Here is a 20,245-nt window from a genome sequence, read left to right as displayed (position 1 = left end):
AATGATGTTAAATATCTTTATTTGCAGGTTTATTCAGAAAAATTATACATCTGTCAAGAAAACAAAGCAGTCCGTTAATTAAACCGATAACATCCATCAGAACAATGAGGAAAATCCTTTGTTACAAGATCTCATCCATCCTGTTACATTCATTACTTGGTTGGCGTTTTTGTATATTCATGTCAGAAATATGTTGTGTTTTTCTGGAGTTCAGTGGGATTTTGGTCAGGGGTTGTTGGACAAGTGTTGAAACCTGGAGATACAACAGTCTAAAGTAGAGACCCTGAAACAGTTAATAAAGTACCATGAAAGAAAAGGAGCCTAGTAAAAAACACAAAAGAATAATAATATGAAAACATTAACTTTCTGATAAACTCAATTTCCCAACAATGACTATGATGCAAAAGTTATTTATATATTTTCTTGGAAATATACTATTTCCAAGCACTGTTCAGGTAAAATCACTCAATCAGGTTTATTCATATATTGTGCATAATATAGCGAGAGCTCATAGGACAATCAGTAATGAAGCAAGTCTGGATGCAAAGCACTGCCAAGCAAAAACTACACATGGGTTTTATGCAAGGTTATGGGATGGCAGCTGTGGAAAACAAACTTCCAACCTTGTACATGAAACCCAAATAGTTATTTTGGTGAGAGTTCATAAGCATTTCATATAACATGACTAGCAGATGTGACCTTATTGTAATTTTTCCCTCACAATATATATATCTATATATTTTTTTCAGATAAAAGATGGATGTTCCTAAAAACTGCTCTAAGATCAGAGTTTCTGTGGGACATCCAGTTCTAAACTGGTTCAACTGGTTTCTGTGATGGAAGCTGAAGTTTCTCTCCAGTTTCCAGTAAAGCATCTTTTTCTCTGAGGAGCTTTGAGGAACATTTTCATGTCAACAGAAGGAAGAAGCAGCAGAGAAAAGAGGGTTGAAGTGTCTTTCATGGCTTCAAAGCTGAACTGGAAATGATTCCCATGTTTCCATTCTCAGACCAGTTCTGGTTCCAGGATGAAAATGAATCAGAGAAAAAAAGATCAACTTTCCAGTTGAATCCAGTTCAGATCAAAACTCCATCAAGCCTCTAAATGGAGCCCAGTTTGAATTGGATCTTTATTGATCCAAAGAGACAAACAATATCAGACACTAAATGACAGACATGAGAAAACAAACAGGAGGAAAATCTTGGAGGTCAGAGGTCATCATCATGGTCCAGTCAGAGTCTCTTTAGACTCAAACTGCTGCAGCTTCAACCTCTGAGGATCAGCAGGACACAGAGATCATTCTCTACTTTACAGAGATCATCAGTCGGACAAGTCAGAATCATCAGAATCATTTGTCCTCCACCTGCAGAGAGAAGAAGGAAGCAGAGATCAGATCAGTGAGTGTTTCCAGACTCTCTCCAGCAGCAGTCAGTGACGCAGCACATCCACTCGATGCCACAGTTTGATGAATGAGGACCACTGACTGTCTCTAGACATGTTGGACGGCTGGACGCTGGAGTCCAGCTGGACTTCCTGGAGACATGGACACAGCAACAACACTCATCTTCTCACAGACACAAACACAGGAACACAGCAAGCTGCTGCTCCTCTGATTGGCTGATTGCTGTCTCTGTGTCCAATCAGGAAGCCTGAACCATTCTCCTCCCACTGAGAAGCTGCAGCTTTACTGGGAACACTGGATCTTTGCTTTGATGCCAACTGGGTTTAGTTCAACATGCTGACAGGAGATGAAATCACTACAAACATTTACTTACTTTAGATGATCTACAAGATCCTTCAGCTGCTGAACATCTGAACCCTTCAGGTTGTTGTATCCCAGGTCCAGTTTTTTCAGATGGATCCGTTTGGACTTCAGAGCTGAAGCCAAATAATCACAGCTGATCTTTGACAACCTGCAGCGATTCAATCTGAATAAAGAATAAAAGATGAGCTGAACCAACAGGATGCAGGTTAACCAGTCCAACAGAACCAGTTAAAGATTCTCATGAATATTAATGACAACAAGCTGCTGCTTCAATAAAGACCTGCTGACTTCAGAACCAGAACCAGAACCAGAACCTGGTACTGGGTCGTGTTCTGTTGGAGGATTTTAGTCAGTAAAATCATTCCAGGTTCTGATCAAAGTGCTGAAGCATCAATCATTGATTATTGATTTGTTCCTGTCAGATTCCAGGATTCACTTTTCTAGACTGGGTTGAATGACCTTTGACCTGCTTCACATGAGGGGGATTTCTACACACCGGGGGTCCGAATGCTGTCCTGTTCTGACCTCAGGTCAGCGGGTCCAACTCAGTTACACAGAGGGACTAAATTAAACTCTGGATCCAAGTCCAGGAACAAACTCAGAAAATATTGATTAGAACAGAAGAAATGAACTTTGATTTATGATCAATTATAAATAATTAATCACAGAAATATCAATAATTATATTATTAAAATACCTCAATTTCTCCAGTCTGCAGCCTTCAGTCTGTAGAAAATCACAGAACTCCTTCATTCCAGAACCTTCCAGGTTGGTTCTGTCCAGGTCCAGTTCTGTCAGATGGGTCGGTTTGGACTTCAGAGCTGAGAACAGAGAAGTCCAGCTGGTCTCTGAAAAACTGCAGCCCAACAATCTGAATAAAGAATAAAAGATGAGTTGAACCAACAGGATGCAGATTAAAACTGAAATATGAACAAATAAATAATAAAATGTAGAAAATTAATTTCCCTGAATGTAAAAGAAACTTGATGAACTGATTCCAACATCTGATCCAGTCAAACTGGTTTAAAGAGTCCAAACCAGCAGAACCAGAACATTTGATCAAAACAGAAACTCAAAGTTTTTCTAAAAGTTTCTCAGGATCTTAAATTCAGTCGGATGTTTTTTTCTCTCTCCATGTTTCCTTCCAGACTCTGTATTATCTGATTGCTCTGTTCCATCATTTATCTACAGATATTTTATCTCTCCAGTTTTTGTTCATTAATCTATTAATAATGTTTTATTGATGGTTGTATTTTAACTGCAGCTCATTGATAATTATGACAGATGTAAACAAGTTTATTTCAATCCGTCTAATTCAGCGTTTTACAATTTCCATTACAGCTCACATTCTGAAAGTTGATCATTTTCTCATTTTGTGCTGATTCAGTTACTGAAATATCAACTAGAAAATATTGAGTCTTTTCTCTGTCAGATTGATGAGGGTCATTTAGTTCAAGTTCTGAATCCTTCATCAGAGATGCTGCTGTTGAGAAAATTATTATCTAAGTTCATTTAAATTTGGAGTTTATCTGAAAGGTTATGTTTTCATATTATTATTCTTTCTTGTTTTTTACTAGGCTCCTTTTGTTTCTGTGTTGCATTATTAACTGTTCCAGGAAATGGGGACAGTGGAGACCAGAAGCTTGTGACTGGCTGAGATAACATCCATAGAGATATACAAGAAACAATGCCATGTCAATAGTTATGCATACACTTAAAGAAAAGAGCTTGTATTTAAATGCTGTGTAATCAATTAGGTCACATTGCAGCTATTTAGAACAACAATGTTCATGTGATTAGGTCATACTCTGTTTCAATAAAAGGTAGTTGAGGACTGAGAGCCAGCGAAGTTGATCCCAGACAGTGCTTGACTGCGGTTCTCCATGTCTGGAATCTCTTCCCTCTTTTGCAGAAGAGTAACTTGTACTTTTGGTCGATTCCTTGCAGGTTGGGAGCCAAGATAGACCCAACAGCTGCAGAAACGGGAATATTATCATAAAGGAACAACAGGATTGTGAAGATGAATCATTTTAAATCTATTTTCCAGGTAAAACATGAGAATGATTTCAGTGAACTGATGAAGCTTGTTGCATATAAAGGTAAGATCTCACTTCCTGTCCTACAAAATAAGAGCTGAATCAAGATGTTTGAACAAAATGACTTAAACACCAAAACCTTCACAAAGTCAGTATTTACTGCAGGACTGTTAATGAATTATCTTTCTATTATTTATGTCTCCTTAATGTCCAGGAACTCTGCCAGAAGACTGTGGTCATCCTGATAGAGTCTGACTGTCACAACAAACTCAGGTTTTCCTCTAAGCTGCTCTCAGTGGTTTGGAGGACGACTGACTTGGAATTTGCTCCATTAGTGGAATTCACACTAAAATGGAAACTCATCACTTGCTTCCTTTTTGTTTTTCTTCCTGCCAACATCAAACTCCTGCATGTGCTGCAGCTCCATATGATCAGGCAGTCAAGTCCACAGAAAACTTCCCTGTTTCTAGGAACCATTTCATCCAGAGTTGGTCGACTTTCTCTGTCCGTCTCTGTCAGACTGGGAACCTTTAGTCTGAGCCTGTGGAGAACCTCTCCTAACAACCTGCTTCAGATTCATGTGCTGCAGTCTCTGCTGGTTCTGATGTCTGGGACCAGAATATTCATGTCCTGAAGAACCTGCAGCCTGTTGAGCTCAGAGAAAAACTCAGTTGTCTGGATTTTTTCAGACGAAGATGAAGTTGGTTTCTGATTGAAGCTTCTGATTCAGGAAATGGATAAAGGGCGATTCCACCTAATTTTAATCAACTATCAGCATCTTTAATCTACTAGAGTTAAAACACTGAACCACCTGGACTCTTTAAACCTGGACTGGATTATTATCAACTAATAGCAGAAGATTTAAAACTAAGTGTGGCATTTGTGAATCTTCAATAAAGGAGATTTCATTCTCTCTCTTTCTGCATCTTGACCTTTGACCTGCTTCACATGAGGGGGATTTCTACACACCGGGGGTCCGAATGCTGTCCTGTTCTGACCTCAGGTCAGCAGGTCCAACTCAGTTACACAGAGGGACTAAATTAAACTCTGGATCCAAGTCCAGGAACAAACTCAGAAAATATTGATTAGAACAGAAGAAATGAACTTTGATTTATGATCAATTATAAATAATTATTCACTGAAATATCAATAATTATATTATTAAAATACCCCAATGTCTCCAGTCTGCAGCCTTCAGTCTGTAGAAAACCACAGAGATCCTTCAATACAGAACCTTACAGGTTGGTTCTGTTCAGCTCCAATTTTGTCAGATGGGTCGGTTTGGACTTCAGAGTTGAGAACAGAGAAGTCCAGCTGGTCTCTGACAAACTGCAGTCCAACAATCTGAATAAAGAATAAAAGATGAGCTGAACCAACAGGATGCAGGTTAAAACTGAAATATGAACAAATAAATAATAAAAATGTAGAAAATTAATTTCCCTGAATGTAAAAGAAACTTGATGAACTGATTCCAACATCTGATCCAGTCAAACTGGTTTAAAGAGTCCAAACCAGCAGAACCAGAACATTTGATCAAAACAGAAACTCAAAGTTTTCTATCAGCCTGGATGAGTTGAACTATTTCTGCTGGTTCCTGATCATCAGCTGGAGACCCGACTTGGTAACTGGATCAGAACCAGTCAGTTTATTCATTAATGGCCTTTGGGTTCTTATTAAAGCTGCTGAAAGTCAATGGAGGCCATTATTTAATGTTTATGAGCTTTTATTCTGTCATTTGAACAGATTGTTTTGAAAGAAAATATATTGGAATAAAATTATTTATTAAAGTAATGACTAGGCCTGTCACCATAGCAAATTTTACTGGGCGATTAATTGTCTCAAAAATTATTGTGATAAATGATAATATTGTTTGAAGACCTTTTTACACTGATTTAATGGAAATAACATAATAATACATGCTATTTCCTGCCAAAGATAAATACACTTTATTTTTAAAAGAACACTCAACACTGGAACTGATAAAATAAACAAAACAACAAAAAACAAAAATAAAATGGATTCTCAGTCTTTATTAACAAAAATCTACTTGAATAAAAACACCAAAGTGTAAATAAATAAATTACAGAGGGGAATCCCAAACAGCTGACACGGCGCAGCCCGAAGTCCAGCGGACATTGGAGATGATAGGTGAAAACAACATTAATGTTTATAAAACATTTGGTGCAAAGAATATAGAAATGACGAGGGGAGGAGTTGGAGCGAAATCGCTACGCAGTTGATGAACCCGGTAACTTTTTAGCTGTTCTTCGTTAACGTGACATAAATAGGTTCTAATGATTTTCATTCAGTCAGGACGTTACGCTGACACTAGAGCCACATGCGTTGCAGGTAGATTGTAGTAAAGCATTGATTAATGCCTGGTTTTAAAATGAGTTAGCTGGACTTGTAGCCATTATGTTGTGCTCATTGTTGGACATCAGACGGCACATCGAACCCGATCGAACCGTTATACATAGGATTTCTGTGGGCTAATGTGTGATCTCTCAGGTTTTGAAAATGGGCCGACAATCGACTGACAGCACTAAGATCGTGTAGTGTGAACTGGACATTAAACTAAGGAAATGAGGAAGGGAGGGTTAGTGGAGAGCACCGGAGTTGAATCTTTTTTCATTCAGCGTCATCAACAGAAAGAGAAAAAGGCTGGAAGAGACGATAAAAGCGATAATTAAACTGACGTGGATAGTTTTAATTTATCGTACGATTAATTGATTTATCATTTATAGTGACAGGCCTATTAATGACTAAAGTATAAATGAACGATTTTATTAGATTAGTAGAGAAAACAAACCTCAGTTTCTTCACTTTACTGACTGAACTCTCCAGGATCTCAACCACAGACTTCAGATCAGATTCTTTTCCTCCATTTATGAAGATCTGATTTATTTCCAGTTCAGTCAGATCTGGGTTGGACTTCAGCGCTGAGGCCACAATTTCACATTCATCCTTTCGGAGCAAACAGCCACCAAGTCTGTGATTAGAGAAGAAATAAATTCAGTTCTAATGAAATCAATCTGGATCAATAACAGACTAAAATATGATAACAGTGATGTCATCATCTGATCAACATCTGATCTTCAATTTACTGAGTTTGACCCCACAGAGAATCAGTTCAGTTCCTGGTTAAAGTCCAGGTTCTGGTTCTGGTTCTGGTCCAGGCTTCATGTCCTCAGACCTTCAGCTGCAGTCAGATGTTGAAGATCTTCTATCATCTGTGAAGGAAAGTTCAGTTTTCTCTGCAGCATCTGATGGAGCTGCAGCATCAGAGCCTCAAAGGAGCTGCAGCAGCTGATGAAGAGGCTGACTGAGCTGAATGAAGGAAACTACTGGAGATGATGGAGAGGAGGAGGAACTGCTCACAGCTGGGACTTGGACTAGACCCTTTGGCTCCTTGAGATCTTCCACCAGGCAGGAAGTGAGTTAGAAATGAAGTGAGCAGAGCAGGAAGTCCAGCCTGCTGTGGACCTCTGGCATCTCTGGGTTTGTTTAGCCAATATCTGCTGCAGCATCTAGAATCATCATCATCATTAATAATAGTAGGATATTCTATAGAAACAAAGTTCCCAGCAGCAGGTTATTAAATGCTGCCACAGAGGAAACTGGGAGCAGAAACCAAACACATGATGCTCCCAGTTCTGTCTCCGTTCATCTGCTGGATTTGATGCTTTAACAAAGTAGAAAGTGGACAGTCGTCAACCTGCTGCAGCTAAAAGCTTCAGATTGTTCTGGTCGTCCTGCAGAGCAGCAGCAGAACCGGTCCTGCTGCTGCTTCAGGTCTGAACCTCTCAGACTGTTGATCTGAGAGGAACTGGGACAAACTGGTTGGAAGAGGGAACCGTGTCTGCAGTGGTCTGTCCATCGTCTCAGAGGAACAAAGGTTTGGATGTCAGAAGAAATTGTTGCTAAACTCCTGAAGAGCTGAAGACCAAAACCCCTGGAGGAGACGGAGCGTTTGGGTCCAGCAGCATTTTCATGGTGAAGCAGTGAAAGTTCTCCAGTAACTAGAAGAGGCTGGGATGTCTAAAGAGTTGAAGCTCATGTCTCTCCAGGTCTTCATGGAGGACAGCTAACAGCTTCAACAAAGGCTGCAGATGAAGAGTTGATGAGGAAAATGGTTCCAGCTCTGGAAGCTCAGAGTTCTCAGAGCTTTGGGAGGATCTGACAGAAACCAGAACTTTTTCTGGACCAGACAACAATCACCACATTTTGGTCTCATTTACAAACTCAGAGGAAACTAGTGGGAGGAGGAAGAGGTGAGGATGATGATGGAATGAAGAAGATCAACACTGTTCACAAAGTTTCTAATTAATGCAACGGTTTATTTTAATGATTCAACTTTTCATTAAACCTAAATAATTATTTTATAAAAACAGTCAAAGATCCTAAAAGGTGAATTATGGAGTAGCGGCTCAATGAATGAAGAGAAGATTAAAGTTTAAAAGTCTCTCTGGTTGATTGGATCTTTAAGAGAAAACAGATTTTCTAGAGTTCTGAAGGTTTTTATTCATTTAAACATGAAAACTGATAAAAAGTTAAATATTTTTAAAATGATCAAAATGTGTAAAAACCAGAAGCTGCAGCTGTCCTGGATGATCTGAATGTTTAGATGTTTGAATGGATGAAATAATCCAGAGGATGAAGGAAGAAGTTAAAGACCAAAAACATCCAGAAGCAACTTGAAGAAGAAGAAGAAACAGGAGGACAATATTGCTGAATCAGCATTCACACAATGAAAACATCTGGACTCACCGAGCCTTTCTGCAGTTCCTCACAGCTGGAACCAGTCTCAGTCGTCCTGATTCTGATGTTTTGTACTTCTCCAGGTCCAACTCATCCAGAACCTCTGACATCTGCAGCATGAAGGCCAGAGCTGAACAGTCAGTATCTGAGAGCTCCTTCCCTGAATCCAGCAGCCGTTGGATCTCCTGATAAAATGAGAGATCGTTCATCTCCATCAGACAGTAGAAGATGTTGATTCTTCTGTCAGGAGAGATTCTATCAGTGTTCATCTCCTTCAGGTTGGTGATGATTCTCTGGATGGTTTCTGGACTGTTCTCTCTCTGACCCAGCAGATCTTCTAAGAGGTTCTGGTTGGACTCCACAGTGAGACCATGAAGGAAGCGGACAAACAGGTCCAGGTGGCCATTTTCACTGCTGAGGGATTTCTTCATGACTTTCTTCATAAACTCATCTAGAGATGTTTCATTGTATTTTTCTCCCAGAAACGTCTGGATCACCTCTGACTTCCTGCTGGTGAAACAGTGGAGCATGTAGACTGCAGCCAGAAACTCCTGGATGCTCAGATGAACAAAGGAGTAGACGGAGATGTTGTTCACTCCTCTCTCTGTTTTAAACATTTCAGTGAACACTCCTGAGAACAACGCAGCATCTTTGATGTTGATGTCACACTGATTGAGGTCTTTGTCATAGAAGATCAGGTTTCCCTTCAGCAGCTGATCAAAAGCCAGTCTTCCTAGAGACACAATCAGCTTACTGTTCTCTCGACTCCAGATAGATTTTGTCTTTTTTCCTCTATCAAACTTTTCCTTCTTGATTGTGAGTTGAACCTCCAGGAACTCTATGTACATCTCAGTCAGGGTCTTGGGCAGATCTCCTCCCTCTCTGGTCTCCATCAGATTCTCCAGAACTTTAGCAGTGATCCAGCAGAAAACTGGGATGTGACACATGATGTGGAGAGTTTTTGATTTCTGGATGTGGGAGATGATCCTGTTGGCCTTCTCTTCATCATCTCTGAATCTCTTCCTGAAGTATTCCTCCTTCTGGGGGTCAGTGAACCCTCTGACCTCTGTTACCATGCCAACACACTGAGCAGGGATCTGATTGGCTGCTGCAGGTCGTGTGGTTATCCAGAGGAGAGCAGAAGGAAACAGTTTCCCCCTGATGATGTTTGTCAGCAGAACATCCAGTGATCTGGACTCTGTAACATCAGTCAGGATCTCGTTGGTGTTGAAATTCAGATCAAGTCGACTTTCATCCAGACCATCAAAGATGAACAGAACCTGAAACGTTTCAAAGCTGCTGATTTCTTTGGTTTTAGTGAAGAATTTATGAATCAGTTCTAATAAACTGAACTTTTCTTCTTTCAACATATTCAGCTCTCTGAAAGTGAATGGAAATATGAAATCAATGTTCTGGTTGGTTTTGCCTTCAGCCCAGTCCAGAGTGAACTTCTGTGTTAACAGTGTTTTCCCAATGCCAGCCACTCCCATGGTCATCACTGTTCTGATTGGTTGATCTCTTCCAGGTGGGGTTTTAAAGATGTCTTCTCTTCTGATTGTTTCTTGTTTCCTGGATGCTGTTTCAATCTGTCTGACCTCATGTTCCTGGTTGACCTCTCTAGTTAACCCCTCTGTGATGTGGAGCTCTGTGTAGATCTGGTTCAGAACGGTTTTATTTCCATGTTCAGCGACGCCTTCAGAGAGACTCTGGAACTTCATCTTCATAAAGTCTTTAAGGTCAGGCTGATACTGAGCAACAATATCTGAAAAAACATAGAAAAAAAATAAAATAAAAACAATCTGCAATATTCTAACAAGTAACTGGACTAATAAAGTGGCCAGTTTGGTTCTTCTACATAAACTATGAAGGAAACATAATTCAATAATTAGAGAAAAGTCAATGAAAGTTATTCCAAAGTCAGTCTCAGGGCCGGCCCAAGGCAAAAGCAAACTAAGCAGCCACTTAGGGCCCCTGGGCCACCAAGGGGCCCCTCAGTGAAGCTGATTTTTTAAAAATAATGATTTCTATGTCATCACAACAACAAAAATACACAGTTTCAACATGAAGTGATTTGTTTTTACAATATATTTTATAATGTATGTAGAAATCATTATTTTATAGACAAAAGAAAAAAAGAAATTGCTCTTGAAGCCTCCTGGTGGTTGCCGTAGGTACTGCACGCTTCACCGGTAACATGAGCTGCTGTGCAGAGTGGATCCAAACGTCCAAAGCTCCGGTCAGAAGATAAGTTGGTAAAACAATGTCTCAAAAAAGGACTTATTCTTCAGGGAGAAAGAAAAGAAGATTCACCTGGTATAAATTTAATTCTTCAGCTTTTGGAGTTATGCTTAAGAGAAATTAATTTAATCAAAGAATGTCATGAATACGTGTGTAGGGCTGCACCGATTGCAGTTTTCTGGCCGATTACCAATCTTTAAAAAACCTGACCTGCCCATATTGATTTTGGCCGATAACATTTATTTGTCTGAAATTTTGCTAAATACAGGAAGAAAGTCAGTGAGTTGGCAACAGTGGAGTGAATATTGTTAACTGTAAACATTCAGACTTGACCTGGTGGGCCAGTCTGTCAGTCAAACCTCTCACTGCAGAGCAGAAGAAGATCGAGGCCGATTTTTAAAACTTTGCTGATGAAAATAATATCAGGGGTTAAGATGGGTTTCACATGTAAGTATTAGCAGATCACAATATTCCAAAATTAAGGAAATCGGTGCCCAGAAATCGACTGGCCTATAAATGTATCCTATATTATACATGCATAAGATATAATGAAAACAGCACTGTCAGAGATGCAATAAGTTTATAGCAGGTGAGCGAATGATCTAATATTCTAACTGTTGATTGCAGTTAGTCCACATTGTTAGCAGAAACAATGGGCCCCAATGAGGCTTGGGCCGGCCCTGGTCAGTCTACAGTCTGTAATCTTCTTTTGTCAACCACTAAAACCTTCAGGATGCAGCCCCCATTGAGTGAACTGGAAACTCAGTCCCTATCTGACTGTGAAGTGTCTGCAGTATTAGCAGTACATGATGCTTTGACTAAAGATCAGGGTGATGTTTTTGTTCAGGTAACAGTTATTTGGCAATCAATTTGAGAACGTGTAGACAGAACATTAAAAGTCTGGACAACTCCTTAATGTCACTTTCTATTGAAACATAGAAACCTTTAGTTACACAGTGATTATTAATAAAACATAGCTGAGTTTAACTAATGTTACCTTGTATGTCACTTCTGACCCGTTACTGTTTTTAGAAGTTCAGTGGGGAGTTTGTAGCTGAGGTCGTTTTATTTCCAGAGTTTCCCCCAGAAATCCTGTTCAGCCCGGCGGTCGGGGCGCCGAGGCGTCCACCATGTTTTTGTATTAAAAGATGTTAAGTTGACTAGAAACGTAAAAATATCACTGAATAATTATTTGTTACAGGACAACATCGCCAGTGAAATGATATTTAAAACCACAGCTATCGAGCCCTAAAAACAACAAATGAAAAAAATGTTATTAAAATGAATATCAATTATTTGCACTTCTGTTAAATCCAAATTAAGTCCATAAGACCCCTGAGGCCTTCAAGGGGGCACATAAATGTTACCTTGTAACACAGACCATAGATATAGAAATTTAACCTTTGTTTATTGAGATTATCAATGCTGCTCAATTTGATTTAATGGTTTCAGCATCTAAAAATTCAAAGACTTTAAATTATTTACAATCCTTAAGATTTTAAGGAGCTGGCAAGTTTACTTTGTAGCAGTACATGATGCTTTGACCATCATACACTGGTGATCAACAAACAATCTTCATAGTTAGATTGTTTGGTTACCATAGCAACAATCTGATGCGTTTTTAATGAGTGCCACAGTAGATCACATTAAAGATGCTCAAAGTAGTGAGAAAATACATGGAATTGTCCTTTAGTCATTTCACAAATTGGATTTCCAATTTTCCAGCAGAACCTTAAAGGCCTGGTGTAATAACCAATAAAAGTAGAACAAAAATCCTTTTCAAGGTCAGAATAACCATGTTGGCAGCTGGGTAATTTGCTGACCTATAACCTTTGCCACCTCTCTTTTTTTATTTTATTATACACTTTATTTCTGTTATGCTAATCGTAACATTAATATCAACCAATACCCGATTGCTCAAATTTATACATTTATGTTGTGGCCATTTTTTGAATAGCCTCAAATTAAATGAGGACTTTATTAAGCCCAGTTACCAAGACAGAAGTTCCAGTTACACCAGCTGGATTCAGTTGAAACAACTGACCACAAAAACACTTTTAAACCTTAAATTTCCAAATATCAACTAAAGACGTGGATCTGGTTCCACAGAGACGATAGAATGACGTTCTGATTGGAGATGTTCAGTCTCACCTGGAGCACAGCTGCTCTGATTGGCTGTCAGAGGTCCAGATCCTGTTCTGGGTTGTTTCCCATACTGGGGGCAGCTGGTCAAGACCAAATCCATCAGAACATTCTGAGACAAACCACAGCAGGATGGAGACTCCTCCTCACCAAAGCGTCTCCTGTGAAGACATTTCTTCATCACTGAAATAGTTCACTAGCAACAGGCTGGAGCTGAAGATGTTCATGAAGGTCCACAATAAACAAGGGACCAGAAACTGGGTCAGAACAGAACCCCAGAACATCAATGATCTCTGGTTTTAAGTAGTTCATTGAATTATATTTGGTATCATGACTGATGCCAGTGTTCCCAGTCTGGAAGATGCTGGGTTTCACTGCTTCAGTGGGTTTACAGACAATCTGAATTGTTGCTCTTCACAAGCTTGGTTGTTTTTGTTTTCATGCAACATTTTAATCCATATTAATTCATTCAGACTTTCATTTAAACTCAACTGATTTACTGACCAACATCCTTCATGTCCAACTTCAAATTAATAAGTAAGAAAATTAAGTTACTGTTTATTAAAACACTGAGATCAACCAGTTAATATCATTTAGATTTTATCTCTATAAAGTCACGTGAATCAGTTAGAAACTGGTTTCTTACTTTCTGTCTGAGGGTCCAGGTTCATTACTGAAGTCTGGAGGACAATCTTTGGACCAATCACTCCTCATAGATGGACTGGTGGGTCCTGGAGGTTCTGCTCTGTCCTTTTTCAGATCCAGATCTTCCATCTTCTGGCCTTTTGGAGAGAGAAACCAGAACCAGTCAGTCCAGTGATCCAGTTCCAGTAACTGTCCTGTGAAGCAGAAAGCTGGTTTCCATCATGTGTTCAGAGGATCAGAGTGAATCATTTGAATGAATGAGTGAACATTTCCTATGAACTAGTGAACTTATTTAGCTCCCACAGTGGACTTGAACGCATCATGACTCTATTGCAGCTCTCTATGGAGGGAGTTGGTGTGCAGAAGGTTCTGAGGGAGCAGCAGCTCAGGTCGGGTCCACAGTTCTCCTCCAGACAGAACCAGGACCAGCTGAGGTCTCAGAAACATGTCAGCCTCTGTGTGCAGCTCCACAGGATTTCCTCTCAGCTAAAGAGTCACAAAGCAGCTTTCAGGGACCACAGCATCCAACTGAGGTACCAGCTGGAGCCACTGCAAGGAATCCTGGGTAAAGAGCTGCTTCAATAGGGGGATGAAGCCCCCAAAGACTCAGCGAGGCCTGAAAAATATTTAGTCTATTGATCCGTCTCAGAATAGAAATTCAATATAAAGAGGGACATTAATGAAACATTTTTAGCTAGAAACTGAAGTGTAAATAGTTTCTTATCACTGATATAAAATGTGTTTAAATTATTATTGTTGCTACATTTAAAGATATTATAAAGTTCTTTTAGGGGTGCACCATTGCAGTTTTCTGGCCGATCGCCAATCTTTAAAAAGCGTAACCTCCCGATTCAGATTTTAGCCAGAAGCAAATTCTTTTGTTGAGTTGGCAACTGGTTCTGGATCAGTCAGTCTGGATCTGGATGCATTTTTCCAGTTGAGCTTTGAGAGACAAAGAGTTTCTTCCTGCTGTAAGGAGCAACAAGAGGAAAACCTGGAAGAAGACCAAACTCAGTGAGGAGGAAGAGAAGAAATCTGTGGACTGCTTAAAGCTGGTTCTGATCCGCAGACAAGAAAACATCAGTTTCTGATGAACCCCAGACTGATGAGGGACGGAGTGATGCGATTCACTTCCTGCTGATTTCAACAAGCAGAGAAACTAGTTTACAATGTTTCTCTGCTCTGCACATTTATTGCTGCTGACACCAAACGATGTAAACCGAGCGGCAGGAACAGGAAGTTACTCTGGAACAAAAATCTGACAGAGAATCAAACAGTTCTGACTCTTTTCTCAAGAGAAAGAGAAAAAAACTCACTGAGCTGCTGAGAAGTTTCACTAAAAAGTGATTTTACCTTCAACTCTGAGGGAGACTTGATTTAATTCACTCGATCTTCAGAGCTTCTCTTCTCTTCCTGCTACTTGTGAAAAATGAACCCGCATTCTGGTTTAAACAGCAAAATATTCTTAGAAAAACGCGGAGCGGGTTTGTTTCCACTTTACAAATAAATTTGTTGCATAATTTGGAATATTTCTTCCTACATTAATCACCGTGTGTGAAGTATCTGGTGTTGGATCATGAAAAACGTCCGTCTTTCCAGAAACAGAAGACGCTTTGTGTCTTGAAACCCTCTCATCTGTCAGTACAGCTCCAGAGAGCCGAGAGAGACACGGAGGGACCCGGAGAAACAACATTTACCTCTGTTAACGAGTCAACGAGTTATTTCCATCCTGCGGCTCAAAATGGACGCTGTTCTGAAGGAGATCAAAGTTGGTTTCACTTTCTTTTTTGACAGTCAGGTGACTTCTGTTTCCTTCAGCGTCTAGAATCAAAGTTTAATTCATCTGAATAAATATTAACAGTTCAATTTGAGTTTACAGAGTGAAACTAAACTAGAATAAAGAAAGAAATCTTGAACTTTTTCTGTTTTGCTGTTTGTGAAGCAGATTTTTTCATGGATTCAGCAGAAAACCAGCAGAACAAACTATTTTTATTTTTGATGGTGGATTATGAGCGCTCACTGCCATCTGGTGGTGAGCTATCGTAACTACACATATTCATGTTGACTCAACCAGATCATTTATTTAACTTAATTTATTCTCATTTTCAATTTTATCAGTTCAAGTAAAATCAATTTCAATGAATGTTGTTAAAGAGCCACTGCAGGGTTCATAAATGGAAAAGAAAATTAAATTTACTTCAGAAAAATCTTCTCAAAATGATTAACTTTCGATAATTTTGAGAATCAAGGCCTGAAAAAATATAAAAAATGAAAATGTGCTGAGATCAGAGCGGGATGAACATATCTAATGGAGAAAAATTAAATATAAAAAGTTAAAATATTACAAGTTAATATTACTTAGTGTATTAGTTAATTGTATGACTGAATTAATCTGTGAATAAACTTATTACACTTAAAATAATATTATGTTGCTGCTGTTAATTTAATTTAAATACTTTTATCTGTTTGTAATCACTATCTAAGAAAAAAAAATTATATAGTGTTGGTTGAAAACCTCAGAAGAATTTAATTTGGTGCTTTTGAATAAGCATTTCAGGGAGGAAAAAGGGAAACTAAAACGTATTATTTAATATGAAAGCTAACCGAAAATATTCATTAATTTCTGTAACTCTTAATGTGAAAGTACCTAACGAAAGTGAATATGGTATGTAAATTCTCTAGCTTTGCGTTTTGAGTTATTAAAATAACTCAAAACGCAAAGTAAATAACAGCTATTTAGAAACAGTAACGGCAGATGGAATTGTAGTTACCTTAAAAAACAGAAGTTACATTTTATTCAGTTAAAATCCTTACAAAAATATTAACTGTGGGTAATTTTGAGAATCACAGCCTGGAAAAACTACAAACATTACAAAAAACATTAATTAGTGGTAAAAGTCAACCAGCTGAGATAAAACAAGCTAGAGGGAAAAAATAAATAAATAATATTAGAACTGAAAACTCAAGGAAGCTTTTAAAAATATTTTAGCATTGTAGTAAACAGAAGATTATTTACATTTTTGGGTTTCTTTTTAACAAGTTACTCACTCTATACTGCAATTTTGTGGTGACTCACTGTAACTACACACTAAAGTCATTCAGACGAGCTAAATGATACACTGTAACAAATTGCCCTGTATTTTTACAGTATAATGCTGGCAGCAGGGTTGCCAGCATTATACTGTAAAAACACAGTACCCTTACTGTAATCAACTTTACAGTATATTACTGTCACAAAAGAAATCTTTTGATTACAGTGCATTGCTGTTTTTATCAGATTTACAGTAGATTACTGGCAGCTGTGTTGCCAGTATTTTACAGTTTTTCTATGGTATCATTACTGTTGAATTCACATACAGCTTACTACTGTAAATTTCCAATACAAAATAGAAACATAAAAAAAACACTTAGAAAATGTAAGTTCCATCATGTCAACCAACATTTATTTGGGAAAAAAAAGCACCAACTCAAACATTGACTCATACACAGTCTTTAGTGGGCCACATAATAAAGAAGAAGGTTTTGAAACGACAACGTATGTGTGCCTTAAACCTAAACCTTTTCTACAAGTATGTTGAGGGTAAACTGTCCAAAGTAAGTCGTATTCTGGAAAAACAGTAAGAAAATCCCCATCTATTTTGTAAAATAAATTTTTTAATAACTGATTTAAAGAGTTTTTGAATAAAGCATGAATTGTGGCCTTTTGATTAATCTGAAATAAAATAAGTATGAAAGAAATTATGAAATAATGCATTGTACAACTCAGCACACTACTTTTTCAATACAAAATACTACTTTTAGAGGAAGTGAGGAACAATATGATGCAACATAAAACAAATGAAACATTTAACTTTCAATCTAAAGCATAGAAAAAAATAGCAAATTTTAGTTTGATAAAAATTTAAATGAAACATTTAGACTTGAATTTCCTTTAGGGCAAAATCAGAGCTCCAACTTCAAATGATAAAACAATGAAACAATATTTGACAACACACTGCCAAGATAAGTTAAACATTGTGCCTGTACAGTCAAAATTACAAATTATATCTGAAGAACAGAATGTGGGACCCTTAACAAAATTTATGCTATAAATTAAAAGAGATGTCTAAGATTATGCTGACCTTTAAACCAAAAAAAATCTCTCAAGAACACTCCTGTTCAGGGATAAGTTGCCTTCATGCCTGTATAGTTTTTTGTTTGTTTGTTTGTTTTTGCGTGGAGGGGCAACCATATTTATAGCCTGGTTAGAAAGTTCTCACTAACCTATATGAAATTCCACTCGAAGTCCATGAGGTTTTTTTAGCAGAGTTGAAACATGGGGGTTGACAGTGACCAACTTCTTTTGAACAGTATTTCCTGTCCTCTTGGAGACGATCTTGCCACAGCTGGCCTTGGTCCCTCTTTCAGGGTTGATATCAAGAAAGGGCCTGAAAATGCAGTAATTTCAGATTAGCATATGATGCTTAAGGAGTTAGGGTTTAAGGTGTATTAGGTGGGAAAAGGGGGGGACGGACAGGCGGACACAAACCTTACCTCTGGATGAATTCAAGTGTACATGCAGCCTCTTCTTGATATTGTAGGTGTAGTACATTGAAAACAGTGCAGCAAGCCCGGTCACAAAGGTTGGTTGAATGCCCTCACATACAATATAGCTCTCAAGACTGATCATCCAGTGCCCAGCAGTCACATGGTCTTTTCCACCTGAAAAATAAAATAAAAAAAATTATACCAAGTATTGTGACTTCTACAAATTACCTTTACCATTATTTCTAAAACAACATTCATTTAAAGATATTGTGTTTCATGCAATACAAATAAATCAAAACCTTGTGTCATCTGCATGTTATTGTATCGTATTGTCGTGAAAATCTTAAACCACAATGAGTTTTGTTTTTCTTTGCAAAGTTATGGCCATCTTTATTCATTCTCCAGTTAGGTCATCTTTCTTAACATTTCTACTGACAACCTGAGAACGTATGAGCTAAATCTAAAAAAAAGAAGTTTCTACAGGCAAATAACTAAGTAACAATGAAAACGGGTTACTTTAATTAATTACCTTCTTATCTACAAGATATATCAAATAATGTTATGCTAGCTTCCTTATTACAGCATGACAGATTAACTAAGCTAACTTAGTTAGCTACTAAGTTAACTAAGTTAGCTTAGTAACTTTAAGCAGTACAGTCTGCTTAAAAATGACAACTGTATGACAACATCATCTAACAAATAAATTATGCTCCAACTTACCGGATTGGCTCATAAAATGCAGGATTCAAATGGATAGTCCTTGTAAAGAAAATTCTAGAGGTTTCTTCCACATGTCACAACGACGTGTCTTCTTGAGAAATACAGTAGCGTTCTGTTTAAAGAGAGTCTCCTTGCCGTTGAATCTAACATCATTCCCAAAATGCAATGCTACTCACAGTATATTACAGTATTTTATTAAAAACAGTAATAATTGCCCAGAATGCATTGTTTTTCACGGTGCAGTACCGTTTTCAATAGAAACAGTATGATACTGTTCAGTTTTGGCCGTTTTTATACAGCAATTTGTTACAGTGTAAAATTAAATAATGATAAAACTTTGAACGATTATTAGTGGACTTAAAGACAGACGTTGCTGTCCAGCATCAGAGTTTGGCTCCATCAGCCTCTTCTCCAGTCTCTCCATCAGCCTCTCCTCTCCTCCTGTCTCTCCATCAGCCTCTCCTCTCCTCCTGTCTCTCCATCAGCATCTCCTCCTGTCTCTCCATCAGCCTCTCCTCTCCTCCTGTCTCTCCATCAGCCTCTCCTCTCCTCCTGTCTCTCCATCAGCATCTCCTCCTGTCTCTCCATCAGCATCTCCTCCTGTCTCTCCATCAGCCTCTCCTCCTGTCTCTCCATCAGCCTCTCCTCCTGTCTCTCCATCAGCCTCTCCTCTCCTCCTGTCTCTCCATCAGCCTCTCCTCTCCTCCTGTCTCTCCATCAGCATCTCCTCCTGTCTCTCCATCAGCCTCTCCTCCTGTCTCTCCATCAGCCTCTCCTCCTGTCTCTCCATCAGCCTCTCCTCCTGTCTCTCCATCAGCCTCTCCTCCTGTCTCTCCATCAGCCTCTCCTCTCCTCCTGTCTCTCCATCAGCCTCTCCTCTCCTCCTGTCTCTCCATCAGCCTCTCCTCTCCTCCTGTCTCTCCATCAGCCTCTCCTCTCCTCCTGTCTCTCCATCAGCCTCTCCTCCTGTCTCCATCAGTTTCCTCTCCTCCTGTTAAGCAAACTAAGCAAGTTGTGCTCTAGCTATCAAAGTAAAATTTATATATAACAGGAAATAAGTTAACTATTAGAAAGTTTAAACACTCCGAACTCCGTGGTTCGATTGGCTGTGGCATGTGCGACCTGCTGCGTTAGGATGAAGTTCCAAACACCTTAAAAATACACAAAATACATACAATGTTCATCCTATAGTCCTCCTCTACCCTCCTTTGGTCCGCCTCTCTAAACAAATAGCATCGAGTTACCTTGGCGTCGCTAGCTTAGTCCAATCAGCATCGGAGGCGTTCGGTCAAGCTCGGTCAAGCTACGTCTCTTGGCTTTAAATCTCAGGTGGATGGTTCTCCTTTCTGAACATGATCAGGTCTTTTTAACCTCACCAATGTGTAAAACTTTAACAGGGGCCATTTTGTTTAGTTT

At 38.8% G+C, this 20,245-nt stretch overlaps 1 protein-coding gene across 2 annotated transcripts; it reads right to left on the bottom strand.

Moving 5' to 3' along the window:
• LOC122827050 (NLR family CARD domain-containing protein 3-like) lies at positions 1-20,185 on the bottom strand. 2 transcript variants are annotated; one of them, XM_044109589.1, is made up of 9 exons: positions 20,074-20,185; positions 14,936-15,403; positions 13,584-13,719; positions 12,947-13,098; positions 8,567-10,319; positions 6,609-6,788; positions 2,461-2,634; positions 1,774-1,926; positions 1-1,361 (listed from the first exon to the last, which is right to left on the bottom strand). In XM_044109589.1, exons 3-9 carry the CDS (start codon positions 13,709-13,711, stop codon positions 1,319-1,321), a joined length of 2,583 nt encoding a protein of 860 aa, XP_043965524.1. In that variant the 5' UTR covers positions 13,712-13,719; positions 14,936-15,403; positions 20,074-20,185; the 3' UTR covers positions 1-1,318. The 2 variants fall into 2 exon arrangements, 1 of the variants encoding a protein (XP_043965524.1); XR_006369934.1 differs by lacking the exons at positions 1-1,361; positions 1,774-1,926 and adding an exon at positions 4,970-5,143 and having other exon boundaries at positions 2,531-2,634; positions 20,074-20,183.
• Positions 20,186-20,245: the final 60 nt, after the last annotated feature.

Source organism: Gambusia affinis, linkage group LG24 (assembly GCF_019740435.1).
Source record: "Gambusia affinis linkage group LG24, SWU_Gaff_1.0, whole genome shotgun sequence".
Lineage (NCBI taxonomy): Eukaryota > Metazoa > Chordata > Actinopteri > Cyprinodontiformes > Poeciliidae > Gambusia > Gambusia affinis.
This window is presented reverse-complemented; position numbering and strand designations above follow the sequence as displayed.